The following is a 13,312-nucleotide window of genomic DNA, read 5'->3' on the forward strand; positions in this document are numbered from 1 at the left end:
GTAGTAACTGTGGTTTAGCAAACATGTGAAGCAATAACCCACTGATAGTCAGATTGTCAGAGCTCCCTCACCTCTGCCCCTCTGACCCTCAACACTGGTACCCCCCAGGGTTGTGTTTGAGTCCCTTTCTCTACACCCCTTACACTCATGACTGTGCTTCCACACACAGCTCCAATCTGCTAATCAAATTAGCAGATGTCACGACTTTGATTGGCCTTATCTCTAGCAGTGATGAGACACCCTGACACAGTGGTGCCAAAATAACAACCTCTCCCTCAATGTCCAAAAAACAAAAGAGCTGATTGTGGATTACAGGAGGAACGGAGACAGGCTCGGCCCAATCAGCATCAATGGGTCTGTATTTGAGAGGGCGAATAGTTTCAAGTTCCCCGGTATACACATCACCGATGATCTCACCTGGACTATACACACTGGCTTTGTGGCAAAAAAAAAGCTCAAGAGTGTCTCTTCCACCTCAGACAACTGAAGAAGTTCAGCATGGGCCCCAAATCCTCAAGACATTCTACAAGAGTACCATTGAGAACTTCTTGACCGGCTGTATCACCACCTGGTACAGGAACTGCACCAACCTTGATCGCTGAGCACTGCAGAGAATGGTACGGACTGACCAACGCATCTATAGATGTGAACGCCCTTCAATTGAGGACATTTACAGCAACAGGTGCAGAAAGAAGGCCTGAAGATCATCAGGGACACCAGTCACCCCAACCATAAACTGCTCAGCTGCTTCTGTCTGACAAACGGTGCCACAGCATTAAAGCAGGACCAACAGGCTACAGGACAGCTTCTTTCTACAAGCCATTAGACTTTTAAATTCATATGTCTGTATATTGCGATGGAATTATAACACAAATATTTTTTATCCTCACGTTGTGGGATGAATGTAAGATTTAAATAATTCTAATTCTAATTCTAAATTCTAATTGCGTTTCACTGGAACCATGCAGCTCCAGAACCCATTATATTGTTGCCGTTACGTTTTTGTAACTCCAAAACATGAAACTAATCGGAAGAAAAACAAGGGAGCCAAGAATGCGAGTCTAACTTTGTTTTTACTTTAACCAAGGCACACACATATGACATGGTGGCATTTTTGACGTATGTCATTTACGTAATTTTGAACATAACCCGCAATGCATTTTGTAAATAACAAAGAATGCTCAAACAAAATATTTACAATATTACTCAAATATTATTGAAATATTAAATACACAACACTCCTCCCTGATTAACTATAAACTCCAACTCAATATAGAATGCCTCTCAACTTATATACACATCATAGTAAATTTTAAATTGTCCCATTCAGGTCAATAGATTTAATCGCTGTGAAGAATTTCTTACCCTTGTGGGATAACACCTTTCCTAACAAAGTGGGGGTGAGGGTCACTCTGCTTGGCAGGAGAACCTTGTAGTTGCGAAATAATCTCAGGTTCTGGGGCTTCCTCTTTGGTGGTTGTAGGAGTTGACTCTGGCACAGCAGGGAGTGGTTCTGACAGCTCTGGACACCTTTCTTCTGGGCATGTTGGCATCCCGAACAGTGCATGGCAAGCTTCACTGGATGGTGTGAATCATAACATGTGACTACAATGTTTGACATCACCACTTCCTTTTCCTTTTGGAAAGCCACCTCACACTGCATTGCCATTTCTTCCTGATCAAGAGTATTGAGTGTAAGGGGTGGAGCACAGTAATCAGGTTTGACAGGGATCTATAAGTGATTGACAAATCCTCAAAAGGACTACTACTGTGACATGTTCTTTGACCTTGGTGCATCCACCAGGGCTTGAATTTTTTTCAGCATACTTTTATAATACTTTTGCATCAATGGTGTGATCACAGTAAGTGATGATTAGTTTAAAGAATTCACACTTGCTGCGTCGTGCTCTGAGACCATAATCTTCTGATCTTTTTAATACTGTCTTAAGATTTTGGAGGTGTTCCTTGTCTTCCTTACTGGTAACAATGATGTCATCCAGGTAAAATTGAGTGCCTGGGCAGCTTTGCAGCACCTAGTCCATAGCTTCTTGTCAGCGTGCAGGTGCAGATGCTACTCCAAAAATGAGTCTAATATAGCGATAAAACCCTTCATGAGAGTTTATAGTTAGAAACACTTTGGACTCTTCTTCCATCTCCATCTGTAGGTGGGCCTCAGCTAAGTCCACTTTGCTGAAGTGTTTCCCTCCAGAAAGGTTTGTAAAGATATCCTCTAACCTGGGCAGAGGGTGTTGATCAATTTTCAGTACTGGGTTGATGTTGGCCTTAAAATCACCACAGATCCTGACAAATTCATTCTTTTTGCTTACTGGAGTTGTCTGTGGGCTTCACTCAACCTGGAAAGAATTTCTTCAGCCTCCAGGTGATCTAGCTCACCAGCTACTTTATCATAGATGGTGTAAGGAACTGGTCTGGCTTTGCAAAACTTGGGTGTGGCATTTTCATCTAACACCATTCTACCCTTGATATATTTGAGTTTTCCCATGTCATCCTTGAACACTGATGTAGCATCATCCAGTACCTTTCTTAATGTGTTTTCTGTTGACTCTGTTGCAGGGGGTGTGGCATGCAAATGGTGGATGAAATTATAGTTGTCTCAGCCAATCACCTCTCCACAATGCTGACCCTCCTGGTTTACCACATACAAGCCCAAATGTGGCTTTTTGTTTGTCATATTTCACTGTTACAGGAATGATCTTTTTTCCATTATATGTTCTTAGTTAGATATCTGCAGGCTTCTGTTCAGTATCTTCAAAATGCCATTCAAACTCATTTTGTGGAATGACTGAAGCAGTTGAGGCAGTCTCCAATTCCACTTTAATTAATTTGTCATTCACTTCTGCTGTAAACTATATTGCTTGTAAGCCACATTGTAAATCTCAAGGCTACTCAGTCATGTGTCACTCTCATCATTCAGATTTTTCATCAACAGCATGCAGATTAATACCTTTTTTCAATCTGCAACTTGACTTTTTATCTGCCTGAAATACTCTTTGTATGTGACCTACTTTGTCGCATTTTCTGCAAGTTTCGCCCTTAAAGTAAAATTGGATAGGTATATGGACAGGAAAGGAATGGAGGGTTATGGGCTGAGTGTGGGTCAGTGGGACTAGGTGAGAGTAAGCATTCGGCACGGACTAGAAGGGCCGAAATGGCCTGTTTCCGTGCTGTAATTGTTATATGGTTATATGGTTAAATCTATGTCGGTCTGGTGTATGTGAGCCCTACCCATAACAGCAACACAATTTGTTCAGCCAAGAAGGTTTTTGTTTAGATATTGCAATCTTGTTCATGCCCACATTTAATATTGACTGCAACTCAATTACATCTCTGTTAGCTGTTTCCATTGATTTCCATTGAGCTTTTTCAACTGCTCTTTTAAATGTAAATTATGCTTCAGTTAGGAGTCATTTTGAATGCTTTCCTGTAAGATTCCACAAACTAAACAATCTCTCCTTGCATCATTAAGCCCATCACTGAACTGACAATGTTTAGTCAACGTCTTCAATTCAGCCAAATATGCTGAAATGGACTACCCTTTGGTTTGATTTTGCTTAAGAAACCTGAAGTCTTTGGCAATCAATTTTCAGTTCTAAATTTTCCTGCATTACTATCACAATATCAACAAAATTCATTTTGGCTGGTTTGTTTGGAGGAGTTAAACTTTAAAGCAAACCATATGCTTTTCCACCAATGCACTCAGGAAAATTGGTACTTGTTCTCATTGGCTATTCCATTTGCTTGAAAATACTGCTCAATTTGCTCAGTGTATATGAGCCAGTTATCTGTAATGCATTGGAATACATCCATCTTTCTGAAGTAGCCAGATATTTCTGCTCTTTTTTATTATTTATGATCATTATTTATGAACTTATGAATTCTTCTGTTTACTGCCCTTTTTTAACTCAATCATCCTTCCTTTTGCAAAGAAAATATGCTTCTCCAAAGAAAAATGTCTGTACTGTTTTTTTACCGAACCGTTTCTTGCTGTGCTTTTTTTTTAAACACGCTTCAAAAGGTAGGTAGTTGTCTTGGGTTTATTTAAATTTTCCTTTTCACCACTGTTATGTTTTGTAACTCAAAAACATAAAACTAATTGGAAGAAAAACAATGGAGCTGAGAAAACGAGTCTGACTTCATTTTACTTTAAGCAAGGCATGGCCATATGACGTGATGACATACTGATGTATGCCATTTATGTACTTTTACATATAACCTACAATGCAGTATGTAAATAACAAAGAATGCTTGATCAAACAATATACTTACAATATTACTCAAATATTACTGTAATAGTGAATACATAACACATGGCTTAAATGTTGACTGAAAAGCTGTTTTCTAGTGAGAGGTGGAAGATAAATGGTTGAGTGATTCACCTTGATATCAGCATTTGACTGGGTGACGCCCTGCTATAACTGAAGTCAACAGGCCTCCAATAGAAAACACTTTATTTGCAGTCCAGTGTTACAGTATGCAGATGGTTGCACTTTGACCATTTAAGATGTTCTTCACCAACTATGGGATACACTTCAAGAATACAGTAATTGAATCTCTTCAGCCCTAACCACATTAAAACATTTAAAAAGCTTGACACCTTCTAGGACAAAACAGCTCGTTTGACTGGCATCCCATTCAAAACACTGCCAATCACTTCCTTTGGCAAGTGCACTAGATCCGCAGTGTATACAACCTATAAAATGCAATTTAATTATTTGCCTCTGTATCTTTGACATTTATTCCAAATTTTCAGTCTCTTAGAAGGAGGGGTCTAGACTCATTCAAACACCACTATCTGCAGGCTCTCATGAAACATTGTCCTGACTTGGAAATTTCCTAGAATGAATTATGTTTTTTGTTTTTTTTCAAATTTTATTTTGTTGAGATACAGTGTGGAATAGGCCCTTCCGGCCCTTTGAGCTGTGCTGCCCAGCAAACCTCTTATTTAACCCTAGAATAATCACGGGACAATTTATAATGACCAATTAACCTACCAAGCACAACCTTTGGACTGTAGGGGGAAACTGGATACATGCACATCAGATATGTATCAATTTACATAATTGCTTGTGCAATTCACTTTTCAAAGGGAGGTCAAAACAAGAGGGCCAGAAAATATTGTTATTCAATTTTAGAAAAACTAAATCCCATATCTACCTTTTATTTTTGAGACACCCCCCCCCCCACACACACAATACTCAGAACCCCAACAACTAATCTGCTAGCCTCCAAGCTCCCATGGAAACTACAATACAGTACTTTGATTTCTCCTAACTTGACATTTTGCCAAACCTACACAAATTCACCATTCTGTCCTCAATCCACCAGCTCTTCAAGGTTCTAAACACATCAGCCCCTATGGTCCCCACAGTTTCCTCAAGGAACCAAAAAACTGCCTCACCTACTGATCTTATACATAGTTGTCCAATACTCCACAATTATCTTTTTCATTTGGGCCTCTGCACCCTATCACTATCCCTCAATATCTCTGCTAATCCCCGGAACTCATTAGACCATGATCCACAATGCCCTCATTCCCAGTTTCAACCATTTCAGGACCCAGTCCCTTGGTACAGAAAACACAGCAAAAACATGACAACAGTTTCAAGTAATGACACTGCTATTTCCATTTTCATTCTTCAAAACCCCACCTTTTTTTTATTTGAACCATTGCCATGTAGTGAATTAATTTCAAATACTAAATGCTCTGAAAAAGTTAAATTTTCTTCCCCCCCCCCCTTCAATGCTGCATAAAAATGCTAAGTATCTCCTTCAGCTTTTGGTTTTATTTCAGATTTCCAATTCCTGCAGTTTTTGTATTAATGAGATGCATCTTACCTTCAGGCAGTACTTGTGCAAGTCCCAGACAACAAGTACAGTACAATACAGCACAGAGGATTAGGGCTCTCCTAGGGATTAGATTAGAAAAGATTATAGAATAGATTAGAATTTTTGAAAATAAACTACATTTATCTGTTTATCATCTTATATTATGTGCCAGTGCAAAAGTGTCATATTTCTTTGTTACATCTTTGTCTCTAACACAATAGATTCAGCAAAGTAAGGCCTCCAGTTCTGGGATTACAGCCAGAAAAATGTTTTAAATGTTCCTCAATCATAAACAGCCATATATTCCACATGCAATTAACATTGAGTTTTCATATCCTATCTGATTAAATTCTTTTAAGATAATCTCCTAATCATCATATTTCAGGAATGAAAAACTCAAATTCATTTTGAAGTTCAATTTAAAACTGGAAATTCTAATCTGTAAACGTAACTAATAATGGAACTGGCAGATTTAAGCTTGATGATGAAATGGGTAGTACATGTGTAAATCTGAAGATATTATTTTTTTACATTGTTATCAAAATACAAAATTCCATCTTCTCTACTATAAAACTATACTTTACAATATTTATCTTTGCAAATCTACACAGGTATTATGTTGGGCAAACATGAGGAAATCTGCAGATGCTGGAAATTCAAGCAACACACACAAAATGCTGGTGGAACACAACAGGCCAGGCAGCATCTATAGGCAGCAGCACTGTCGACGTTTCGGGCCGAGACCCTTCGTCACGACTAACTGAAAGGAAAGATAGGTATTATGTTGTTGTAGCTTAATTTGTCACATTACCAATATTACAAGTGGACATATGGGGACCCTTTAGGACAATTTCAAATTTGAAACTACTTAGTTTTGGATGCAGAATTTGGTGAACTGTACTTGGCAGGCTGCTTCACCAACAATGTTAACAGCATTTTCTTGCAGACACTGTTACTTATGACGAACACAACAAAGATATTGACAGCCACAACACAACAGCACTGGTGTTGACAAAAACCTGAAGCAACAGGCAAATTCGCCCACATTTTTCTGGAGACAGTTCATCCAAAAGTTTAAGGTGCAATGCAAAAGTAACGACTTTCAGACATGTGGCACTTCATACCCTCAGGCTGTTCCCAAATCAAGGCTGTGCGTGTGCATGCCCCCCACCCCCACAACACACACAAAATGAAATGACCACAAATCTCTTTTAGAGGCTTTGTTTTTTTTTACATTCATGTAAATAAACAGCTGGAAGATCAGCTTATCAAGGAGTCAGGGAGCTCCTGATCTCAAAGTGTTCTTCGAAGTTAATTATATTAACTAGTGATCCTGCAGATACTGGAAATCCAAAGCAACAAACACACAAAGTGCTGGAGGAACTCAGCAGGTCAGACAGCAACTATGGAAATGAATAAACATTTGATCTTTCAGGCTGAGACCCTTTTTCAGAATTGGAAAAGAAAGAGGGGAGACGCCAGAATGAAAAGGTGGGGGGAAGGATGATTAGTTAGAAGATGAGAGCTGAGGCCAGGCTCCACTCCCCCTCTTTCCACTCTGTCATTTTCCCCTTTCCTTTCTACTCCTGAAGAAGGGCCTTGGCCTGAAATGTTGACTGTTTATTCATTTCCATTGATGCTGCCTGACCTGCTGAGTTCCTCCAACATTTTGTTTGTGTTGTTCGTCACAGCTAAACATCCCATTGAGATTTGCTGCTGTGCATTCTCCTTCTGAGATTCCTCAGTCTCCACTGATCCAGATTAGACCTGATGCAGGATTTATAACACACTCGTTTTAATTAACAGGGATTGTATGGCTATGGATAATGGACCAAAGAGGAAAGAACTTATAAAATTATTTCAGTTTATTTTGTAATTATTTAAAGATTTTGTTTCTTAATCAATCTGCATTGTTAATTGTATATTTAATTTGTAATGGAACCATGACTTTTGCAACAAATTTCAGGGCTAGGCTTTGACAGCTGTCAAGCTTTTTAAGGGTTTTTGGGGCTGGGGCAAACTCAGCGAAGTCCTGGCACAGCCTGCATGCACCTTAGCACTAAATTTGTTGGTACTTTGGCCTAGCAAGATAAATTCTCCACATCCACACCAGGTTTGTATAGGACTAGGGAAATTGCAGTCAACAATTCTGAGAGCTAGGCCTTGGCTAGAATGATACAACCACTGAATTTTGAAATGGATGAAAAACTATGCAACAAATAAGGCATAGCTAACAGGTTGTATCAAGCCATTTACTCTCAATATGTGAACAATATCAAGTTCACACTCGTACTGTCAACAGCTCCAATTGTTATTTATTTGGTCTAAAGTTTAACAAATTTGAAGATCTCTTTAAGATCTTTCAGTCTTCTGAGAAACATCTCAGCTTCTATAGGCTAGCCAAATAACTGATCTCCTTCATGCCCAGGACCTTTTTACTAATCTTTTTTCTGCATCCTCTCTAAGGGCTTTATGTTATGTCCTATTGGCAAGATGACTGGGAATGGACATGAACTAGTTACTAGCTGAAGCCAACCCTGTGTGTGCTATAAAAGCTAATGTAGGCTAGGAGGGTTCATTTGCCCTCCTTTGGCTTTTCATCTTCAAACCTCTGATGTACCCAGAGAAAGAGTTTAGGAAAAGCATTGTTAATATATTTTGAAGATAAGAATTCTTTTTATTTTAGTCTATTTCAACTTATCCTCCCACCTTCAAAGATTTATATATATATATATATAATGCAAGTCACATTTAGTAGATGCAGATTTTTTAAAATGTTATTGAGACACTGTACAGAGTAGGCCCTCCTGGCCTTCAAGCCATGCTGCTCAGCAACCCTAATTTAACCCTAGTCTAATCACAGGACCATTTACAATGACCAATTAACCTATCAATCCGCATGTCTTTGGACCGTGGGAGGAAACTTGGAAGTAGGTACAAAGGGGATGTCAGTGGTAAGTTTATCACACAGCGTGATGAGTACATGGAATGCACTGCCAGCAACGGTGGTGGAGGCAGATACAATAGGGTCTTTTAAGAAACTCTTGGATAGGTACATGGAACTTAGAAAAATAGAGGGCTATGCGGTAGGGTAACTCTAGGCAGTTTCTAGAGTAGGTTACATGGTCAGCACAACATTGTGGGCCAAAGGGCCTGTAATGTGCTGCAGATGTCTACGTTCTATGTCCTATGAAACCCATGTGATATTGGGGAGAACGTACAAATTCTATTGCTAATTCATTATGCTAACCGCTATGCTACCATGCCACCCCGATCCAGCAAGCTTTTCTGTCCAATCAGAATCCACAAAGTTTAAACTAAATAAGAATATAATCACATGAATTACCCATCATCAATTGAGGCACGGTAACGTGACCTCTGGCCTATTCAACCTTGCAGCATCCTCATCACAAACATATGGAAAATAATGGCAAACTGGGAGACAATTCCCACTGGTCAAACAAAGACTGGATAACATTTTCACATATATAACATATAACTTTCAATCAACACCCCAGGCCGCTCCAGCATGATTCTAGGGTATACTTTGTCCCACCAGCATGAGAAATGATTGCGGGAATAACTAAGATTGACTCCAGAGCTATTAGTCTTAATGCATTAGATTAAGTATGGAAAAGGAAAAGGAAATCTCTTGCTGATTACTATCATCTTCCCCTAGCTGACAAATCAGTAGTGTTCAATGTTAAGCAGCAATTAAGCAGCACTGGGAATAACAAACGATGCTGACCTGTTCTAGTTAGGGGGCAACAATCAAGAGGGGTCATAGTACCAGCTCTGATCAAGCTTGAGATTACGTAAGCCTCAGCATGGTCGTACAGACTGAGGGTTGTCTATTAGGCAGCATAATGAAGAAAGTGTCTTTCTTCATCTTCATATGGTGCCCATCATAGCAGAGAGATTTTGATCCAAAACATGGACCTGACTTGCATGTGAAGGCACTGCTGTTAAACTGTGGTCAAAATCCTTTTTTCATATTGTCATTCTAAACAAGTGAAAATACGATTTTCACAGAAAGCCAAAAAGTTAATTTATCTTTACAGGGACAAAGTAAATACATACAGAGAAATGTCTGACAGCACGAGTAAAAATAACCAAAAATTATGCTTTACTCATATTATTTAGCACATGTTGAGACAATGGTTTCAGATTGTTAGTGTCTTATCTGCTACCAAAGTCTGTGATAATAAAAGCAGTAAGTGTATCCATAGGAATAGATTAACAAACTGTGTCATCTTAACTACTGAAATGGTGTTTTTAAGCACTCAGGTGATTAATAGATCAAAAGAAGTAAGTGGTAGTTCCTTGGGGGGCTTTATTGCACACTTTCCTCTAGCCTGAGAAACTACTATTTATCACTTCCCTATTACTTTTAGTAGGCCAATCTTAATTACATGTTGCCATTGCTGCTTTTATTCAATGGACTTTGAATTTTCTGGCTAACTTTTTATGTGACATTTTATCAAAAGGTTCAGATGTACAACAGCAACTGCATCACTCTCATCAGCAACCACTCTCATATCAAACTCTGTTATGCGAGATCTGCCTTAAAGTAATTCTTGTTGGCTTTGCTTTATTAATCCATACATAACTAAATTTTGATTATTTTCCTCTGATTATTAATCCTAGCAACTTCTTCACCCTTATCACTAAAATGACAGACATACCATACTGATTTGGCAGTTTCTCTTCACATGCTGTTTGAACAGGGACATAACTGCATTTGCAATTTTCGAGTCCATTAGCATCACCACATTTCTAAAGAATTGTGGAAGATTGTGGTCATCACCTCTACAATTACAGCTCTCAGCAACCTAGGCCATATCCCATCTGGAATTGTAATTAAGTACCCAGCACCTCCACAACAATTCTTAGCCACTGTACATTATCAACACTCTCCACTTTTGCAGCATCTTCTTTACTTCTGACTAATACAGGAAATGCATTCAGTAATCTCTGTAATGGACTCTGCCTCCATGTGTGAATCACCTCTGTGGCTCCACCCTTTCCCTGACTACTTGTCTATTACTTGCACACAGATAGAAGACTTAATGTCCCCTTTTTGTTGGCTCTAGTCCAATACTCTTCCTTTATTTACTTCTCTCAGCTCTTTCTCTGTCGTCATCTTTCCACTAATGTTATGAATCTAGCACTAGAATACATCCCTTTCATAGCTCGATATTACTCTCCATTCCTTTCTTTATTCAGGGGAGCTCTGGCTTTGGTTGCCCTACCTTTTCCCTCTGTTCAAGACTCTGCTTGAACCATTTCCTTTTTGAAGGCTATTCATTGCTCAGCAACAGTTTTCCTGCCAATTTTTGATTTTAATTTAACCTGGCCAGATCCATTCTCAATGAAATTGGCAGTCTCCCAATTAAGGATTTTAACTCTACATTTCACCATCTTATAGAGCCCAAACCTCAGGATGCTATGATATGAAGCGGGTCAAGTGTAGCAGTGTGAATGGGGAAACACTGCTACCTTTGGTTTGACTCATCCCACAGTATCAGATCAGGCAATATTCTTTCCTGGCAATACTAAAAACATATAGTAATCATAAGGAAGATTTCTTAGAAATCTCTCACCCATCTTTGACTTTTAAATTTACCCCATTTTATACAAATATCTTGAAGTATCTGTTACCACTTTTCTATAATTTCCACATTTCTCTGCAAGTTTGCTTCTATTTAGCCTTTCCACCAGTACTCTAAAAAGACAACAGGTGCAGGAATAGGCCATTCGGCCCTTTGAGCCAGCACCGCCATTCAATGTGATCATGGCTGATCATCCACAATCAGTACCCCATTCCTGCCTTCTCCTCATATCCCCTGACTCCACTATCTTTAAGAGCTCTATCTAACTTTCTTGAAAGCATCCAGAGAATTGGCCTCCACTGCCTTCTGAGGCAGAGCATTCCATAGATCCACAACTCTCTGGGTGAAAAAGTTTTTCCTCAACTCTGTTCTAAATGGCCTACCCCTTGTGTCATTCATTCCAAATAGCATTCTCCTGATCCAGTAATGAAACCTTACCATCTTATACTCTCCCATTTCTTTCTTTTTTTATCGTACTTGAGTACATAGTATCCAGGCATATTCAGAACCAAAATGTCCTGTTTTGCACACGGTTTCCATTATCACCAAAACATCATAACTCTATGCAGCTTCTGACTTGTAATTCATCAGTCTTACTTATGACACTTCATGCATCTTCTCATGCAAGCTAAAAATTCTCTGAAAGATTTTTGTCATCTTGCTTGGATCCTGTACGCTTGTGTGAATACGTCATAGAGAACAGAATCATGACATGCATTTTGAAATCCTGCATATATTTGCAGAAAGCCAGTTTTGTGGTCATACGTTAGTTGCATGTTGATAGATTGGAAGCCCCTCCAGCTGATGTCAACACTCATGGGGTTGGCATTATGCACTAATGGTAAACCAACCAGGGCCTCAATATCAAGGCCATTCAGATAGAGCCATAGAGTCATAGAATACTACAGCACAGAAGCAGGCCTTTCAGCCCATCTAGTCCACACTGAACCATTAATCTGTCACATCTTATCAACCTACACCCGGAGCATAGCCCTCCGTACCCCTCCCATCCATGTACCTATCCAAACTTCTCTTAAAATGTTGAAATCGAATCTACATTCACCACTCGTTCATTCCACACTCCTACCGCACACTGAATGAAGAAATTCCCCCTCATGTTCACCTGAAACATTTCATCTATCACCTTTAACCTATAACTTATAGTTGGTCTCACCCAACCTCAGTGGAAAAAGCCTGCCTGCACTTACCCTAGTTATACCACTCATAATTTCGTATACTCGATCAAATCTCCTCTCAATCTTTCCTTCTTAAGTGCTCTCTTTCATTTAACCAGGGCCTCGATATCTCTCGAAAACCAAGGTCCCTTAAACCACTTATCATTGCCTTTTATTCTGACAAGAACATACAAACTCTGTACTCTTAAAATTTCACTTTTGAAGGCCTCCTATTTACCAAGTACACCTTTGCCAGAAAACAACTTGTCCCGATTCATACATTCCAGATCCTTTCTGATACTATCAAAAGTGGCTTTTTTCCAATTTAGAATCTCAACCCGAGGACCAGAACTATCCTCTTCTCTTGAAAATAGTGGCATTATGATCACTAAACTAAAGGATTCCCCTACACAAACCTCTGTCACCTACCCCGTCTCATTCCCTAACAGGAGATATAGTACTGCACTCTCTCTAGTTGGGACTTCTATGTATTGATTATGAAAACTTTTCTGAACTCACTTGACAAACTCTTTCCCATCCAGCCCTTTTACAGTGTGGGAGAACCCAATCAATACGTGGAAAGTTAAAATCACCTACTATCACAACCTAATGTTTGCGATCTCTCTATAAATTTGCTCCTCTAAATCCTGTTGGATGTTCTGTAATATAATCCCATTA

General features: G+C 39.2%; 1 protein-coding gene across 4 annotated transcripts in view; it reads right to left on the minus strand.

Annotated features, from left to right (window-relative positions):
* The window catches only part of col27a1b (collagen, type XXVII, alpha 1b), a 591,175-nt gene that overhangs the window by 557,605 nt on the left and 20,258 nt on the right, over positions 1–13,312 (minus strand). For all 4 annotated transcript variants that reach the window (XM_073052881.1, XM_073052882.1, XM_073052884.1 and 1 more), the window contains exon 2: positions 5,857–5,927. In XM_073052881.1, the coding sequence (XP_072908982.1) occupies positions 5,857–5,927 (71 nt within the window). The remainder of the gene's footprint in view (positions 1–5,856; positions 5,928–13,312) is intronic.

This window comes from Hemitrygon akajei, chromosome 7 (genome assembly GCF_048418815.1).
Source record: "Hemitrygon akajei chromosome 7, sHemAka1.3, whole genome shotgun sequence".
Classification (NCBI taxonomy): domain Eukaryota; kingdom Metazoa; phylum Chordata; class Chondrichthyes; order Myliobatiformes; family Dasyatidae; genus Hemitrygon; species Hemitrygon akajei.